The sequence below is a fragment of the Numida meleagris genome, chromosome 2 (assembly GCF_002078875.1).
Source record: "Numida meleagris isolate 19003 breed g44 Domestic line chromosome 2, NumMel1.0, whole genome shotgun sequence".
Lineage (NCBI taxonomy): Eukaryota > Metazoa > Chordata > Aves > Galliformes > Numididae > Numida > Numida meleagris.
This window is the reverse complement of record NC_034410.1, coordinates 50,263,580-50,283,833: the sequence shown is the minus strand read 5'-3', so window position 1 is coordinate 50,283,833 and position 20,254 is coordinate 50,263,580. Positions and strand designations below refer to the sequence as shown.

Here is a 20,254-nt window from a genome sequence, read left to right as displayed (position 1 = left end):
AAAAAACCCTCCTCCATTAAGCTATATTTTCCCTACCAGAAGAAAGTCAGTCAGGACCATATGTCAGTTTCTTCAACGAAGCAGTGAACAAATGTTTATCAGTTAAATACTTTTTTGCTAAGAAGATACATGTCAGTACAAGGCTACACATACTAGGAAAAATGCTTTCCTTTGGTAACAGAAAACATTGTTAGGCCAGTAAATGTACTTAGTACTCTGCTTTCCTGAGAGCATCTGCATTGACGATAAGACAGGAGGATTAAAGCAGGATGGGGTGAATTTTATCACTCGCCTGAACCAATTAAAACATGCAGCCACTAAACAGAGAAATCACAATGATCACTCTATGCCTATGTGTTTGTTTTTTTTTAATTACTCTCCGTAACTTCTTAGGAGCTTTTGAACAAATGTTAAAGTACAGATAAAGCAGGAATTTGATTAGCATAAAGAAGAATGAAAAAAGGCAGAAGTTTTCTAAGCAACAACAAATTTCACATTACCTTTCATTATCATAATTTCAAATACAGCTAAATCAAGCTGCAGTCTATTTTACATGCAGTTTTAGCCTATTCCAGAATAACAGGCGAACGTGGCATTGTCATAAGTAACTGCACACAGCAGCAGGCAAGACTCCTCTGCAACAAGACTGTGGGCTGTAACTGGTGAAATAATTCCTAGTCACACTTTCTGCACAGCAATTACAAGTTTGAAATTTATATGTATAGATTTTACACTTTTGTATAATATTCATTTCCTCTCATTTGATAACGTGTACAAATGCAGTAAAAATGTTCCTGACAGAAGTTAAAACAGAAAACCAAAAAACACAACTGCTTCATTTATAAAATATAAAATAGATTTCTGAATTCTCTGTTAATTCTGTTTTCACCTACTGAGCAGTTAAGACTGAGTAATTAGCACTAAGCTCTCAGTACTCTTTCCAAAAATAGTGGCCTGTATAAATGAATTGGTGATCTAATGTTAAATACTCATGCCAAATTTTATTTCTGAGGGTGGCCTACGTACTGGTTGCTTCATCAGAGAGGGAGGAGTAAAAAAAAGAAAGTGAATTAACAAACCAATTCTATGGCCATCAGTAGAGCAGTTGCACTACTTTTTCTATAATACACTTTGTTCTCTTTTTAATATCCACATCATTTGGATACTGATATTTTATATTACACTTTAATTAAGAGCATAGCTAAAGTATTGAGTTTCAATCACACCTGTCATCCTTCCGACTTCTGAGATTATTTTAGATGGTCAGCTAGACAGTTCAGCTAGAATAGCATCAGTGGATTTTACCTCTTTGATTTGACACAGGTCAAGGTGAGGCACAGGCAATAATCTCAAAGAAGGTACACCTACAGCATGATGAGTGCATCTGTCTTTCCTTTTGAAGCAGCTTGAAGGCTTATAGATGCAAAACCCGGTATGTCAAAAAATATCTTTTAAAATAGCCAAGAAGCTTGAAAAAGTACTTTGTATTGTGAAATAACAGCGACACTTCCTTCTACACCCCTTCCTAGATGACTTGTAAAGATATAAACCATCTCCACATGCTTTCATTTAATGTTTATTTTTCCATCAGTCATATAAAAAGAGAAGTAAAATGTACGCAGTGAGAGTGAATGTGTTTGCATTTTACTCTAAAATTAGAAAAATGACTGGATTGAAGAGTGTTCTGTACTAGCATGTGTCACAAGGAATCTATAATCACTTGTGTTTTTTATAAACCTGCTTGTGATATAGGATAGAGTCAAGATATTTACTAGATTAGCAGTTACATTGTTTTTTTTTTTGTGCCTTTATTTTCAACTAGAATAGCTGTTTGAGTAACATTTTAGTTTTTTAGAATTTGAGAGGATACAACTTAATTTTTTACCCTCTAAGTTTATTGTTCTAGTTTCCAAATATTTTCAATTTTCACCACAAATATAAGAAATGTCATCTTTGTTAACAACACATTTATAACTGACCCTAGGTGTAGCAGCATATTTACTGCTGTTAGAACATATGACAGAAAAAAAGGCAATTAAAGAAACATTCTACATTTAGGATATACCTTCAGTGTTTCAAAACACATGACTTAGAAAAGCCTCAAGTACACATTCACATTATAGGCATGCTCTTACATCCTCAGACAAGAATGTTAAGACTAAAAAATGCAACAAGTTATTACAGTCAATAGGGATTGCCCTGCAAAGCATTTCCTCTTTCAGATATATCAGTTTAGGATGGAGAATAAGCTATAACAGAATACTGCATTGATATAACTGATAACTGAAGTTCCCACTTGTACATACTATTAAATAGGATAACTTGTGTATATAAATATTAGATCCAGAAAATACATATTGTATGAAGAGTGAAACACAATTTCCAGGTTTAAATTTAAATTCTCAAGGGAAATGTTTAAAACAAAGAATCAGTAGCTTGAAAAAAATATATAAAGATGAAAAACAGGGCCATGAAAGTAGAAGGCAGTAGCATTAATGCTTCTGCATGCTCCACACTTTCAGCCTTCCTTTCTTCTGAGTACTTTCCAATAGCAAGAGACATGTAAGAAGGAAAAAAAAAACCAGAAATTTTATATCAAAGTGCTCAACCTGAACAGATAATATACCCCAAAGTAGCTCAAGAAAGTCATTGACAGATATCCAATTCCAAAATATGGCATACATTAAAGGTCAAAAATGAATCTACATGGGAAACTGTGGAATGCCACAGATTACTTTATAAGCACCATGCGTTTGATAAATTTGGTACAAACACAAAAGATCTGCAAGCACATCAAGAGAAACTAATAGAATGATAAGAAGATAAAGGCCTGATAACTCAGAGCCCGAAAGATGCTCTCTCCCTTCAGAAAATGATGAGCTTGCTTCTTCCTAGTATCCTCTCCCAAGTAGTCCCTAAATCCAAGGGATCATCATGAGAAAAGGTATGGAGGTTTTTTTGCATGCTTGAGTTGTCAGTAAACATTATTCTCTTTTGACATAATGATTTCTCAGGGGCAAGGGGAAGAATAAGCGAATGGGAACACCTGTTTGTTTTGCTGGGTTGTTCTGTTTAGCCACAAAATCTGGTATTACAGAATTAATTGAAACACCAAAGTTTCTCTAAAACTCAAAGTCTGTATCTTGAGGATTGGAAGAGAGATTTCAGCTGTTTTAGTGAAATGGATAGCCATAAGCATGACAGAAAAGAACAAAAAAATTCTAGCTTTTCCCTTTTTCAATTGTAACCCCACAGAATACAGTAGTAGAAAGAAAAATAAAATATGCAGATACTAAATGATGTTTCTAGTCATGTCCAATTTGGATGTGAATTCAGGATTGTGAGAAGAGGCATTTCAATTGCCTGCTCCATGTCAGGGGAGCATCAGCCTACCTTTGTCAGGAGCATATCTCCAAAGGAACAAGCAACCCTCAATTACCAAGACATTCAGGTTGGTAGGAAACAGTTTTATTCTTGAAATTCCCACAGCCATCTAGCAGCTTCAACTGTCAACAGATAGAGTTCCTCATGGATTAACAGTTTCAGAGGAAGCAACATCCCCTGTGATTCTATGAACAAGGACATAGACAAGCTTAAGAGGTATTTAAAAATACTACTGCAAACCAACCTATGCAGTTTCTGATGACAACGCTGAAAACAGATTTCTGGAAAGTGAAAAGTAAACTACAAAACAAAATCTGAAGTTTGAGATCCCTAAAGCATAGTGAGTCACTGAACATGCACTATATGCCCTCCTTTTGGATACTCGTTCTCAAATATGAATATAGCAAGCAAGTTCTTTCAAGCACTTCACCAGAGTTTAGCACTGACTGTATGGTCTTTTTGTTAGGTTGGTTGGTTTGTATTGCTGTTTGCATTCTCTTTTTAAAGAAGTACTCTTTCTCTAGTAGAAATAACCATTCTGCTAGTCATTATATTTTCAGTAATTATCACATTTCCTGAATCATGTGTTAGGTATGCCCCATACTTTGTAACAATTCTAAAAAGAAGTAATAGTTTAGGTGACACACTTGATCACTAAAGCTCAATGTCCAATCTATTCTTCTGGACAAAGCATTGGCTAGCTCTAGCAGATCAGAGAGGTCCTTGTAGTTTACAGTTTTCAGAAAATTTTCTTGGGTTATTTCACATCCCTGGAGACATTCAAGGTCAGGTTGGTCGGGATCTGAGCAACCTGATCTAGCTGTAGATGTCCATGTTCATTGCAGAGGAGTAGGACTAGATGACCTTTAAAGAGGTCCAACTCCCTTCCAACTCAAATGAGTCTATTCTATGATTCTACTTCTATGATCAGAGCCTCAAGGAACTAAATTAATCTTTCACACGAGTTTTCACATGCCCTTTTATCTTATGAAACCCTGTGTAGAGGTTTCATTTCAGGGTCAGGTTAATCTCTAAATTATGAGGGCTCAGCTGAACACTGGCTGGAACATCTAAAAAATAGTCTCACACCAAAGTCTAACAAGATGTATTATGGAACTGCCTTCCTCCTGACACCCTGCTCATTTGTCACCATATTAAGAGGCTTCCAGAAGTCTAAGGGTCACCTTGGAAATACTCAGTTCTTCAGTAGTCAGGAAAAGAAAAGAGGTCTTTAAATCGTAAAGACAGCTGCTAAGGGAGGACTACAGTCTCCAGAGTGCTCTGGTCCTTCCCATGTAATTTCTAGGAGGGAGATACAAAGTGATGTAATGATGCGATGCACTCTTTTGCTCTGCACTGCCATGCTTGCAACACATAATTAGGAGGCTTTTCCTTTCCCATTTGTTTGATTTATTATTATTGATTCCTTTTATATTGTATTATCTCACATTCCTTTACCATTTTTAGTAAAACAGTTTATTTTTATCTCAGTCAAGCAGCAACTCCTCCTTCTCGCTTGTTCACTGGCTTCCTGTGGGGGGAGGGGTGGGAGAGAAGGCTAACCCCTGTTATGCAACAAGAAAATAAAGAAAAAATAATTAACTCCACAACATCTTTCTTCATAAAGGACCAAAGAGGGCGACAATTATTTTTGAAAACATAAAAATACAGTAAGAAGCTTAAAATGTAACTCTTTGCTGGAGGCAGTACAGAGGGAGAGAGAAAGAAGCCTGAAATTCAGTCTGAAATGCCAGTGGTGTTTATCATTGACCCTCCTATAAATTTTGTTTAGCAGACACACATCTACTTAAGAAAAATATCTTAAACTAAAAAAACATTTTCTTAAACACAACTTATATACAGTGGGGAAAGTAAAGAATATCCATGCTCAACTGAACACTATTCTGCATCAGGGATTCAGCAAACACCAAGATGAAGGAACTTCTAAACAATCACCTGAGTCAATCACTTCAGCATACAAACTCTGTTCAGGCTGCAAGTCTTGAGAGAGTATACATTCTTCGCTCCAGGCCCATACACATAACAGACTGGAGAGTCATCCAGCTTTGGATAAGCGCAACTGACCTAATTAAAAACTCACTGGACCTACAAGTTACACAGCTTATATGAACAAAAGCTCCCGCTCAGTGAGGGATTTCTAAGTTGCAGATCACTCAACTTGCTACACCCAGCTACATCTGGCTAACGTTGAATGGCATTGCCCTGAGCATACGCAAGGAGAGTAAGATGTCAAATACAGATTCTTTAAAAACAACTGACAGCACTTCAATGAAAAGCAAGATCAGTCAGGGAAGCAGCATGCAACTCCTTCCAGGACAGAAACTACCCCTGGAGTCTGAGAGGCATAGGTACAAATATTATTGATTCCTGACATTGAGACCTAACAAAGACTAAAAAGTTTTAAAAAATGGATTTTCTCTGCTATGCTTTTGCTGCAAAACTTAAATACAGCTTTTTGACTAGCCTCCTCCTAGAAGGGTGTCCCCAGAATGGCTAGGTGACTCTTTGTACATTTGAATGACAATGAATGAAATGTAATTTTTAAACACAATTAACTTTTTATGAAAACAGATCACTAACAAGATGCTTAAAGAACTTATTCTCCCTTACCAAGAAATATTCATGCTACTTTTTCCAATTGAATGCATGTGTAAATAGTATCAGCTAAGTGATACAGCTCACAGATATGTGCATTTTAAAAGAAATTAGAGGAGAATATTAAAAATCCTGCTATTAAGCATCATCTACTTGCTTGCACAAAAGAAATATACAAGTTTTAAGCGCATACTCAGATTTTCTTTTCTCTGTCAGGCTCCTCCCTCCTTCAATGAAGTAAACGATGTTCAAATGTATTCCTATTTCTCTTAAGTAAGGTATAGTTCCAGGCCTTACTTTAATATTTCTCACTCAAAATCACACTAAAAAAAATAATTTTCTGAAGGGTTATTTCTCTGGTGCTCTCACCTTAGAAGCTATACTTTTCAGAAGCATAACTTCCTTGTCCTTACAATACTACTTTTAGATGAGTCTCAGTTTCACAAATAAGAAATACAAGGAAATCTAAGGGTGAAAGTGCTAGGTTAGGTTTTTCAGCTTTTGCAAGAATTCTACATTTTAAAATGACCAAAATATATTTTCAAGAGTTTCATTCACCTCCATGAGAACAATGGATGCTGTATACTTCGCATACAGTGTCACAAGGGAGGCACTCAAAACAAATGAGGAGCACAAATTTAATGATCAGTTTTTAACAATTCTGGCCCATAAAGGACCAGAATACATGGCAGCAGGTGAAGGCTTATCTTTTGCATCCACTGTCTGGGACTTCATTCTTCTTTATTAATAGTCACCTTCTCTATCACATCCTTTAAAAAAATGGGTCAACAAAAAAGCACATCCATGACACCACAGTCACCTTTCTGGACCACATTTCACTACAGTCAAAAATTAAAAACTTCTTTTACAATACTTCTCACACCAAAACTCATGATGTCTCTTTTTGAGCCCTTCTTGTAACATCTGGATATAGAGCTATCTCATATACAAAATTATGCAGGCTGTGTATTATGTGGGAATCGCCTACTACAGTGTTAGAACTAGATTTTCCATTTCACTTCAAACTGTGTTCCATTCCTTAATGCTTTCCACTTCAGAACAGCGTTCACTGCCCTAAATTTCCCACAGCCCAAAAAGCTTGAAAACATTTTTAATTTAGTATGAAAGAGCTACTTTTGAAAAAATTAAAGGACTTGGTATGGTTGGTATTTCTTTTCAATCACATAAAATTTAAAAATTGAAGTAAATAATTTGTCTTGAAACACCAAGTCAAAGCTAGGCAGTACACACTTTCCACTAGCAAAGCAGGCAGGATTACGTTCAATTTCTGTTTCAAGACAAAATTAAATTGTAGATACCTTCATGCGGACATTTCATTTTCAATAAGCTGGCATTTTTAAATGGAAAAAACATTCCCTCGGAACATTTTCAACCAGTTTTATTACTTAACAGAGAAATGCAAAATTTAATTTCTCTTTTTCTCTTGCCTGTTAAGAATTACTTCCAGACAGTGTATTACCTCAGGCTTTCATCAATTGCTTTTCAGCTGCAGAAATCTCTTCTTGTGAAAAAATAAATAAATAAAATTATCTGCAGTATTATGGATACTAATATAATTTAATTTGAATCAGGATAGCACTCAGTGAGCCACAAAAGTCTCTTTCAACAAAGAATAACAATTAAAAACATGGCCCATAAAATCCATCACCATATATCCTGGGAGAAAAAAAAAAAGACCCAAAACAACCAACAAATAAGACAACAAGAGCCATGCATAAGATTCTTACAATAAATAAAAAAAAAAACATTTATTGTCTTTTTCTGTTCTGCGCATTCACAACACTGGTTGCAGAAGCTTTCACCAGATGCAAGGAAGTTTTTGCCAGGATGTCTTCAAGTGGAACAACTTCCAAAATAAGAGATGATCTGGAGGTTAATAAAAAACTACCAACTTCGTAAGTTTCCACAAATAATAAACTGAAAACATCAGACAATTCCCAGGTATCAAATATTTTCAATAGTTCAATATTTTTCTGGTTTTCTTTCTGTTTTTTTTTGGGGGGGGATTTTTTTTGTTTTGTTTTTTATTTTCCTGAGGCACATTCAGGGAACTGTCTAAAGGAACTGTAACAGTCTTCTGGGACAGGAAGAGAAAGGTTTCTGTAAAAAATGTTATATTAATTTTTATAGTGATGCAAAGTCAGGGAAGGGTTGTTAAGGGATGGCCTCTTGCCACAGGGTGGAGTTTTGTTTTGGTATCCTTTTAGAGTCTGCAGGTGTTTGGCAGGAGCTGAAATCAGGGCCAGCTGTGATATTTCAGCTCCGATATTTCCCTCCCCATATTTCTCAGAAGTGATGCATCAGGGTGATGTCTTACACCTGATGTACTCAACTTGTGTGGTATGACTGTAACTGCTTTGAAAGAGGGGGGTGGGGGGGGGGAAATGAGTACCACTGCACAGCTTTCGTATTTATTTTCAGCTGGGAGCATTGATACAGAAAAAAATCATCAACAAGCATTGATTCAGCCTGGTAAAACATTAGCTAACTAACTGCTCACAATATTTTTGGGTTGCTTTGTTGCTTTCTATACATGTCCATTATTTGATTAAAGTAATGGCACTGTATACGTACTGTGAAAGAAATCATGTTACAAAATCAGGGGAGGATGTTTTAAAGAAATCAAACAAACAAAAAGCCATTTTGAATAGAATTTGAATAGTTTCTATTAAAAAATTGCATTCTCTTTTAAGTTTGTTTTGTTTGGAAAACCTCAAACCACACTGTATTTCATACACATGTTCCCCAGAGCATCCTAAATAGGACCATACTGAGGTCACTGGTAAGTTTTTAAAACGTTTTAAGAATTCCTTTAATGTTTTGTACTATCTTGGTCTAGTTAAAAGAACATCGTTTTTTAAAATAGCTTGAAAAAGTTTGACTATAAAAAGCTTCATGAAAATAGTCTATACTGTACTATTAAAAGTTCTTAAGAATTTTTATGAACATTTCCTCCCTCTTGTTTTCAAAAAAACTGCGTCCTTCATTACCAAGTTGGCCCCTTTTTTTTCCTCAGCCCTTTTAACGATACACACACAACCACGCATACAAGCATCTATTTCTATCCACAAACAGTACAACTGCCTGTGGTATGCATTTTAGCTTCTGTAAGAGATTATTCTTTTTTGCACCTTAGCCTCAAAGCTTGCTGAGGAACACAGATGGACAAGTCCAGACAAGTCCTGGTCAAAGCTGGAAAAATCTTTTGTCTGAAGATTTGCAGGCCAGGGGCAAGGAGAGAGAGAAGCAGCAGCTTAATGGCCGGGAAGTGGTCTTTTGTGTGGGCTCCTCTCGAGGGAGATAGCCATATCAGGGATGCTGCACGTGACTCTTACCTAAGCGCCCAGGGAGGGCCTGCACATGACTCTTACCAAACTGCCCAGGAATGCCGCGATGGCAGAAGGAGGATAAAAATGGGACCTACAACCAAGAGGAGGTCTCTGACATCAGATTCCTCGAGACATGCTACCTGCCCGCTGCCAGACTCTCCTGGGCCTGCTACTCGCTTGCTGCCTGTTTCTCCTGGCCACTCTGCTGCTGCCTTCTCCTGCACTCCTGCTCCTATATCGACCTCGGATCATCGGAACGGCGTGCAACGGGACACTGCTCCATCTTTGGTAGTGACTATCCCCGCTTCATGTCATTCTTGCTCTTTCCTATCGCCACTTTCCCTTCCCCATTACCCTAATTCGTAATAATCACTGGCCTTCCCTTCCCCATCTCCCTGATTGCCTAGGATCTGTAAACTGGTCGGACCAACATTTGAACTGTTGTTTCTTAATCTCACGTCGGATATACATATATCAAAGAACCTCCTCTCACTCTGATAATCAGAGCGAGACGGCTTCACAAATGAATAAATGATTATAATTGGTGGGAAAAGTGGACATTTCACTTCATTCATAAAAAAACTAGTATCACCTGGCTCTTCAGCATAGTAAAAAAAAAATCCACATTTTTTGGCAGCTCACTGTCAGTGTGATTGAAGCTGTAATGACATTAACAATATGTCCTGGGATCAAAAAATGTGTTGTTTTATCGCAGTTTACAGAAGTTATACAAACTCCTCTTGGCCTTCTGAGTTAGTTAAAATAAAATTTGAAAACACAACACACCTGCAGCTGATTAAGTTCCTTTAGATCGTTTCAGTCATCTCATTTAGCTGGCCTTTCCTACCTCCTTAGACTTGCTTCCATTCCTCCTTTGCATTATTCCAACAATTTCAAAGACTCTGTCTTGGGCTGGCATCAGTTGTGTGCACCCTTGAAAGCATCACTAAGAGCTGATCTGGCACAAGGGGTCGGTTTCTTCTACCAGGTAACTAGCGATAGGAGGAGAAGCAATGGCCTCAAGTTGAGCCAGGGGAAATTCAGGTTGGATATTAGGAACAATTTCTTCTCAGAAACAGTGGTAAAACATTGGAACAGGCTGCCCAGGGAAGTGGTAGTGTCACTGTTCCTGGAAGCACTCAAGAAACGTGTAGAAGTGGTACTAAGGGACATGGTTAGTGGATATGGTGAGGATAGGCTGATGGTTGGACTAGATAATCTTAGAGGTCTTTTCCAACCTTAATGATTCTATGATTCTGTCTATGATTGGTCACCAAGGGTGCCAGATTATGCTTATGATGAATGATGGCTTCTTTATAGATTATTGAAATCCGTAGATTAGTAGGAAGACAATAGCAATAAATTAAGAAATGGAATTGCATTCAGAACCTATTCTCCCGGCTAGCACCCAAAATGGAAGAGATCAACAAAATTTAAGGACTATCAATCAGAAGTAAAGTTTATCTATACTGAAGTATCACCAGGCTTTGTACAAGTATTTACTCTTGTTGTTACACAGTATTTTTAAGGCTTTTAATCACAACCTAAGCAACAGCTTTCCTAGAAATGTATTCTCCAATCTAAACTGAGACTGGATAAAACAAATATAAGCAAATGAAACAAAAACATTATAATGGATCGTTATAGAGAATGATTACATTCTCATACTTAATGACTGGGTTGAGTTTTATACATGAGAAAAATCTTGCTGCTATTATAGCATGTTCTCATCAGTGAGAGCTGTTTCTTTTCTGCGATAACTGGGACTTAACAGCACAGAGGACACCTGGATTCCACATTCTCAGGTGTTGAGATAGACTTCTCCTTAGGCTTAGAAATCATCCCAGTGCACTATCAAGACTTCAGAACCCAAAATTGCAGACTAGGTTATAAGAGAGCAAAGCTATATGTAAGTATGTGTGTTTATCCCAGCTGTGTGCTGTCTATACAACAGCAGAAGGATGAGTAAGTGGAGGCACACTCAAAGTACAATGGCAAAAAGCTGCTGGACTTGAATGGCCTCTCAGATACGTAAAGATAGGTTGGGGACTGATATTTACTTAGCTTATATGACTTCATATAAGATACCTTATATGTCAACGAATTTCCTATTTCCAGAAATAAAATGAAAGAATGTGGTAATTTTTTTTTCCCCTTCACCTAAACAGAACAACAGAAAATGCTATAGGAATAAGGCAGCATCAGAAATGAAACCCAAGTATAACATGTGACATTAACACATACACTGTTGTTTCATTTCTAATGGTGATAGGAACATGGTGACTGAGTGACGTTTATTTCAGTGAATGGGGTAGAAATGAGAACATTTTCAAGTAGTTTTATACGGAATAAAAAACGAACAAACAAACCCACCACACACACACGCACACACGCACGCACACACGCACACACGCACACCAGTACACCCTTCTATGGGAAGATGTTTTGAAAAACCTGCCTTTATTGAAAGCACTTTCATTGTCAGGCTAACTCTGTCAGGTTATTTAATGTTTAGATAAACTCTAAGTAGAACAGGGTAATGGAGCCAATCTTTTCACTTTGGGAGATTGCCATTCCACAACATACAGCCTTTTAAAAAGCAGTTTCATAGTGGAACCAACTTTTTAAAGTTTGGTGCTTCACCAAAAACACCCCACAGACTATTTTTTTTTTAAATGTTGCCCCAAGCCCAGCCAAGACAGTCATGCTCTGAGCAAAATAAAGACTCTAGTTGTATGTTCTTCAAAGCTGAATTTTAATCGCTGTTGAAGTTATGAAGTGAAAAATTTGGCCCATGCATACTCTGCAGCATGGTACTAAATCATTTTAAGGTAAAGGAGTGCTTTTATCTGAGAAAGAAATTTCTGTCCTCATGTCCTTATAAATGTTGTTTTATACTTCTAAAAGTATAATAAACATATTTATAACAAAAGTATACAATAAACATATTCCTTCAGTATAGATTTGCCTGGTCTTTCCAAAAGACTACAATTTTATTTGCACTCCTGACAAACACTTCTTGACAACAGACAGGGACAAAGTTCGGCTTCCCCTCCACTTCAGCAGCCAATCATTTCTTGTTACCTCCATTATTAGAAATTAATTTTAAGGAGATAAATCACAGAATAGAAGATCTGGAACTACTATTACACTATTCAAGACAGTTTGTTAGGCCCTTTAACCCAGCAGACGGGGAGGGATCAGTGAATATGCAGATATCCTAACCCTACCTAAGCTGGAAAGCAAAAATACTGTTTAGATTTCTGTGCTTCATTCTTTTTCCCCTAAAAACAATTAATTCTGGTTATCCATAGTCTGTACATAAAATTGGCTGATTGTGGACAACAAGAAAGGTATTTTTCTGAATAAATTTTCAGAGTAAAAGTGCAGAAAAAATATGTATCTGACAGAATGTGATTATAAAGTATTTGTTTCTTTCCTTCCTTTACCAGCCATTTTTGAAATGCCATTCACAACATGGTTTAAAACGTCATAGCAACATCAGTGTTCCCAAGCACGTAAATAATTTCGGGATCTGTATTTATTTCTTATTACAACATATTATTGGCCTCACGCTCAATCCCCAATATAACTCTCAAATCCCATTTTAAAACAGTTGAAATGAGGTCTGAGTGACAGGAAAAGTGATCATTACTCAGAATTTGTAAAACACATGTAAAAATGCATAGAAAAGACTTGGTGAAAACCAACCTGAGGCTCCGAGAATACCTGCTGCATATTGTTGATAGGACCGTACGGAACTCTACTACCTTCAAAGAGCTGCAACCACTTGACTGTTGTTTTTTCTAAAAACCTAAGAACAAATAAGAAGCATATGGTTTCAACTCAGTGCTTCAGATTGTGACAAAAGGTATAGGATCTATCCTCCCCCTGTCACTGCTTCCATACCCTTCCCCACTGATTTCTCCCCAGTCAATACCATAATGAAAATGTACTACATGTGTTCCTCAGAAATGCAAATCCAAGGCCACAGGGGAAAGAACTTAGCTGAACTGACTTCTATTTCTATCCACTCATCTGAAGAAATCCAGCAATGATGTAAAGCTAAATTTATCGGCAGTTTCAAGTAAGGATCAATGGGTTTCCTCCAGTCCTTAATTACAGTAGTGCACTTCACATTTGTTTTCTTTTATGTACGTATTTAACAAGAACAACAAAAAAGTTATAAACATGGTTATGAGTCTAACATGCAACACTGTTCAATAAAAGCTGATTTAAAGCACCACAGTGTTTTTCCCTTCATTACATCCAAAACATATGTCAGTACTAACAGCCACATTTTTCGGTCAGATAACAACATTGATTCCATGTTTATTTGCCTTACGATTGTATAATCTATCCTAAGGATATCCAGTTAAGCAAATACACGCTGTGGCTATGCTGGTGAATGGAGAGCTTCTTGCCCTTTTGTCATACACAAAAAGCTTAGCTTATTTTTCTTAAGCATTCATTTTCCAGACTGGTAGCACTACTCTACTGCATTTCTTCTCTTTCGCTAGATACTTTTTCTTTTCTCATTTACTTGGCAGAGTTATATATATGAAGAAAACACACCCTTGAAGCACTACCATTTACTGAGGGATGGTATTTTCTGTAGCTTTCTGGAATTCTGAAGCAAATGAAATTATTTGGAGCTCCTAAATGACACAGAGGTAAGAAAGATCTCTGTCATGATAGGTACAAACTTGAAAAAAAAATATGGGGTGCAGTTTAAAGGCCCAACAAATGAAATTAGTAGAAATCTTGATTTCTTGAATTACTAGTATTCTGTTGCTCATCAGTTTAGAGTTCCCCAAGTGTTATCTGGAACAACATCAGTAGCCTTCAGCTATATTTCTTATGCAAAAAAACAACTTTAAAGCTTCTAACAGAAATAGGTCAAAGTTAACAAAGACCAAGCTCCTCCCCGACACATGAAAAAAATTAAATCATTACAAAGAAAATTTACAAATAATCTTTCTATATATGTACTGAGATCGGCTGAAGACTACTCAGATACTTATGACGCTCAGAATAAATAAAAGAAAGTACTGATATCAATGAGTTAGCTTTATCTAATACATGGCATAGGTATGGATCCAAGCTTTACTGGTATCGTCTTTCTTCCTGTGCAGGAGTGACTTCTCCACACTTTGTGGGAATTAATCCCGATATCCAATGCAATTTTCTCTCTAAATAGGAAACACCCAAGTTTTGTACTGCACTTCCTCAGAAATAGAAATTTTCCTCCTTCTTAGTAGGTGTGAAGATGACAAATAATAATGGTCGAAACTGAAGACGTAATAACACAGAAAATCATAATAAAAAAAAGTATGCGTGCAAAGGGTATTGTAAAGATAATGAAGTATCATTTCTCAAGAAAATAGAAGATTATTGCCTTACATTTTTATTTAAAAAAAAAAAGGTTTTAAAGCTCTCATTTAAAAAAATAACTTGGGATTAAATGATATTCTGCAAATTAAGTCTTTTCAGCTCGATTGTCTGTCTAATATCTGCATAATCAGCATGCCATTTCATGGTGTAAGATAAATTTGAATAATTTAAGACATACCCTCTTCATGACTATAAGTGACTGTACACTGAATTTCTTGCTTTGTAACACTCCCGGGTGGTGCACAAACTTCTGAAATTTTAACTTCTGCTTAGGTTCTCCCTCACTGCGTAACAGACAACCAATTTACCACAATATTGTGAAAAACAGCCTAACAGTTGTCTTACCTATTAATTTATATTATTGGTAGTTGGAGAGAATTCCTTAAATCTTTAAATTCAATCAAAAATGTCAAGTCTCACATTCCAACACACTAAAGGAAACACACTTTGCTTGAAATTAAAACCTTTGAATTAAACCTTATATAGAATAGATTCCTTTGTTTGTGGGGGAAAAAAAAGGCTGCTGAGAGCATATTGTTAAGCAAACTGTTTGAAAACAAAACATTAGCACTGTCAACAAAGGACTATTACTTAGAGTCTGAGAGCAACTGTATGCGATTATTTTGTTCATTCACTTGTTTTACATACTGAAATATCTGTTGTTCAGTAGTAAGAGAAAAATACTGCTTCAAAATCTGTTAAAAAGATAAGACATGGATAAAAAATGCACATTGCCCGAAATGTAGGTTAATAAGTATCCACTGATAGCAGTTCAGTGCTCCAAAATATGAAGTATAGACAGTTCAAACTTCCAAGAGAAGTAAAAGACTGAAATTCTCTCCTGAAAATAGAAATAAATATTGGCAGGAATTTGTGAGGCTTGGATAAAGTTTTTCCTCTTATTGCTTGTTTTAAAACACTACATGCTTTGATATTGCCTTTTGTATTTGCCTACTTGCCACATAACTTCCTTTTCTAAACTAAAAGATTTAGAAAGTCATCTGCAGTCTTTCAGTGGGAAGATATAAATTTATGTATACACATATATAAAATCACTGCTGGAAACACATACACGGCTAAAAAATGGTCTGTCTTCATAGAAGCTCAATGATACTGAGTGGCCGCAGGAGAGCTCAAACAGGTGATCCACACTGCAGAACTACTGCTTTTTTTTTTCCAGATGAATCCCTTTTTTTTTTCTAAAATGCTTTGTTATACATATAATCTTAAAAATGCCACTTAAATTATCTATGATTTATTTGTATAATCGTTTCAAATCTGTAGTTTAGCTGTTCACAATTATTGCTAGCATTTTAGATGTTCAAAATAGTTTAACTGTTGGATGATATTTGAATTCATGCTCATTTTGAAAAGAGCTGGGAAAAAAAGGATATGTAATCCAATGAAGAACAAGTTGCTGGAATCTTTACTGTAAAGCCTGTACTAAGCTCTTCACTGAAAGCAGGTAGTAGTTCCCCATGATGTTTTATTTGCATTTTAGGTAGGATTCTACACAGTACTTGGGAAGCTACTGAAGTTGTGATACAAAAATGAGGAATCAGATTCTCCAACAGTTAACATTAAGGATAATTCAGGCTTAAAAATGCTATAAGAACAGAAAATGTATCATGGGCTGAACTAATGGAAATGCTACTTCACCAGAAGAAATCCTACTAAATACCTTTCTTCCCCACACTCTTAAATTCCGCAGGCACCATTAAAAAAATAACTCTAAATTTAAACTATACACTCAGTAAGCTAATCCAAAAACCATTAAAGCACCATACAAGGAATAGCCTCCAGAAGTCCAAAATTTAAATTTTAGACAAAAAAAAAGCTCTTACCTTATTTCCTTCACAAACCATGAGTGTAGTTGTTTCTTGAAAAACAATACCTAAACTCCCTTCTCCTTTCAAATAATTGCTAGTGAAACTCATTAGACATTGTTGCTGTAAACTTCAATAATCTTGAAGCAATGTGATCTTCAGATTATAAAATAAATAATGCCACAACAAAACATACAATCTCTGGATGATATGATGGAAGATGTTAAAAGCAAAAGCTTTCCAAACAAGTAAGACTTACCAGCACTTTACTATTCAAGTTATCAGCCTGAGGTGTCTGGAAGTGACATAATTTTGGATATCATCATGAAAACACTCCCATTTCTATTAGGCTTTAAAACCTGCTTCTACTGCACCAAACTTCGATTTCACTTTAATCTGCATTAGTAACATTCCTTTAAGTATAATCTGTGTTTATGAACTGCATTTACAGTATCTTATAAAAACATTGCTAGTCTTTGCTGTGCTCCACAAAACAGGTATGATGTCTAAGCTATTCATTTACTGGCAGTCATCACATCTCAGATGGCAAACTCATCTGCAGTGCGTCAGGTCTTGACAAAGGTACTGGCAGTCATCTATGAGCTGTCATAGTAGGTCTTACATGTTATATGAGAAAAGTCATTCTGTTCTGAAGACTTTTCTGTTTATGTTTTATGGCTTTCAATGAATTAAAGATCTATAAAGCATGAATGAATCCACTTCGTATACATTCCTTATATATACATCCCATTTTTTGTGTTATCTAGGAAACACAGTTGTTGCTATATCCTATGCGGAAGTGCATTCACTCACACTTCTCCCATGGATAAAGCCATCCAATTCCATACAAAGTAAGTTTAGAGTAACTACTGAAGCAAAATACTGTTTTCTACAGTAAGCCTATGGTAATTAATTTAGAACAATTTGAACCAAATGGAGACATAATTGCAACATCTAGGATTCTGTGAAAGTTTTTATTTTTGATTGGTTGGTTTTATTTACATAGATGATCACAAAAACCCTCTCTTCACTTCCAAGTTCGCTATATCATCCTTGTGTTTTGCAGCATGACTGGAGTTTGCATTATGTTTTATCAAAATCTACTATGTTTCAAATATCTACATTTTCTCTCCTCAATACTAATCATCTCTTTAAGAGGTAGTTAACATAGTAAAGTACAAAGACTGTCCCAAAAGTAATACCTCCAATTTTATTATGTTGGCCCACCACCATCTGTTGGTGGTAAAGCAATAGAGGTTGAACATTCCTGCCAATAACCTATTACATTTTGTTGTCATGTGACAGACAGCAGAAAAGGGGCAGTCTGACAGAGTGGCATCTGACATGGAAGTGAGTGAAGCAAAGGTGTGTCACTGAATTCCTCCATACAGAAAAAATTGCACCCGTTGACATTCATCAATGCTTGTTGAGACCAAACAGTGAATGTGAGCACAGTGAGGCTGCGGGTGGTACATTTCAGCAGTGGCAAGAGCAACGTGAATGACAAGCCACATTCCAGACAGCCATGCACAGCTGTCACACCACAAAATGAAGAGCATCTTGATCGGCCTATCCATGCAAATCAGCATATTACAAGAAGGGAACTTTGTGTCAGCTTCAACACATTGGAAACAATGGTGGCAATGTTGGAATATTGCAGTTGGTGCCAGGTGGGTCCCACAGATTCCCACACAGGAACAGAAAGAACACCATATGCAAGTTCATCACAACCTACTGAACCAATATCAGGCTGAAGGTGACATTTTCCAGGGTCACACCATTACCAGAGATGAGACCTGTTGTCACCAGTATGAGCTGGAACGTGAAGTGGCAAGATGTGAATTCCCCATCAAAAAAAAAAGTACAAGATGCAGCCCTGAGTAGGTAAAACGATGTGCACTGTCTTCTGGCATAGGAAAGGAGTGATCCTGTGTTTCCTGGAACCCAGACAGACCATCAACTCTGACTGCTACATCACAACACTGACTAAGCTGAAGGCTCAAACTTCCAGAGTCAAGCCAGTGAACAAGACAACCTTTCTCTTGCAGCACGATAACACCAGGCACCATAACAATTTGAAGACCATGGACCACACTGCCAATCTTAGCTGGACTGTCCTATCATACCTACCATATAATCTGGATTTAGCGCATTCTGATTTCCATTTCTTTGAACTCATGAAAGATGGAGTGCATGAGCAATATTTTCCTAGCAATGACACCGGCACAGAAGCCATAAACAGTGGTCACCTCCACTGGTGCAGATTTTTATAAGCACAGCAAAAATACATAGCTAATGATAGTGACTATGTTGAAAAGTAGTGTTTTGTAGCTGAGAATTTGCTCTATTAAACAGTGTTATTGTGCTCTTTGTATCCGTTGTAGGTTTCCATGGAAATAATAGGAGGCATTATTTTCAGAGCAACCTACATAGCTTGTATAGTTTCTTACATTAGCATCTCTGGAAGATACTATACAAAATAAAGTAAAAAAAAAAATCTGAAAATTCAAATAATATATCATTATCCTCTAATGTAAATATACAGTTAGAGTTTTCAAAATAGTTATTCAATACTTCATAAGTATCTCCATGTCAGTATCTAATTAGTCACTTCTCACTTACTAAATAATCACTCAGCAAACTACAAGAGACACTTAACATCTTTGTGATCAACATGATTGTACTGACATATTTTGCTGATGGATATGTCATCTACTTTAAAAGATGTCACATATTTGTGAATGTGCATCCACAAAGTGTGGACTGTGACAGGCACAAAAAAAATGGTCTAGATACACATACGTACCAAAAATCCACCTTGAAACTTGTATTAAATTTCCGCATACCTGAAACAGTGTTACTAGTCTATAATAGAAGTGGTACCTTATGTGCAGAATTTGTGCCATAGATCAATGTATATTCATATTCCTTCCTTATGTTTTGTATGCCTTTTTAAAGCCATATGTGTTTTTGAAATGACAGGAAAATGTCCAGAGAGAAGAAATACACCTATACTATAAAAATGTGTTTCTCCTGATTCCTGAGTAGCAAAACCCAGCATGTTCCAGAACTTGTTTCATTGTATTTTTATTATTATTCAGAAGATATTAAACTACATACATTAGAAACTTACTCATCTTCCCAAGCTTTCCTCTCCTTTTCTCAAGCAAGCAAGAAGACTACAACTTCTGCAGTAAACAAAGGAAATGGAAATCAAGTGGAAAACAAATATCACTAAAAGCATAATGAGAATAATAGGAAGTTATATAGATTTTGTTGCTATTCTTTTAACTTCTGGGGAAGTAAAAACCCAGCAAGGGTTACATTAACAGATTCATTAGAAAATCAATGAAAAGATCTCCCATGATTTCAGCAGCCTTGTAGCTAATAATGTATACTATCAGAAAAAAAAAAAAAGAGCAGATTTATATACAGAAAGGATTACAAACTTCATAATCACATTAAAAAAATGCTTAAAGGCTTGCTAAATGGTGAAAAAAATAAGAATAGTGAAAATATTTGTTAGCTTATCCAGTCCAAAATTGAAACATTTGAGACATTTAGGATCTCCCTTATAGTTCATCTCATAAAAGTTAATGTGAAACTAACGACAATTTAAAACAAATAATTCTAAGACAAATCACAGCAGCTTCTTAGCTGCTTCCCATACAGCTCAGACTTCTA

The 20,254-nt window shown here is 36.2% G+C and overlaps 1 protein-coding gene across 5 annotated transcripts in view; it reads right to left on the bottom strand.

The window, feature by feature from the left end:
• The window catches only part of SUGCT (succinyl-CoA:glutarate-CoA transferase), a 336,065-nt gene that overhangs the window by 179,654 nt on the left and 136,157 nt on the right, over window positions 1-20,254 (bottom strand). For 3 of the 5 annotated variants that reach the window (XR_002434884.1, XM_021385794.1, XM_021385795.1), the window contains one exon: window positions 13,062-13,164. The exons of 1 other annotated variant lie outside the window; for it this stretch is intronic. Coding sequence is in view for 3 of the 4 variants with exons in the window: in XM_021385794.1 (XP_021241469.1) it covers window positions 13,062-13,164 (103 nt within the window). In the remaining variant the exon portion in view is untranslated. Of the gene's footprint in view, window positions 1-7,773; window positions 7,868-13,061; window positions 13,165-20,254 lie in introns of those variants that run through there. One more of the 5 variants, XM_021385796.1, reaches the window with a different exon arrangement.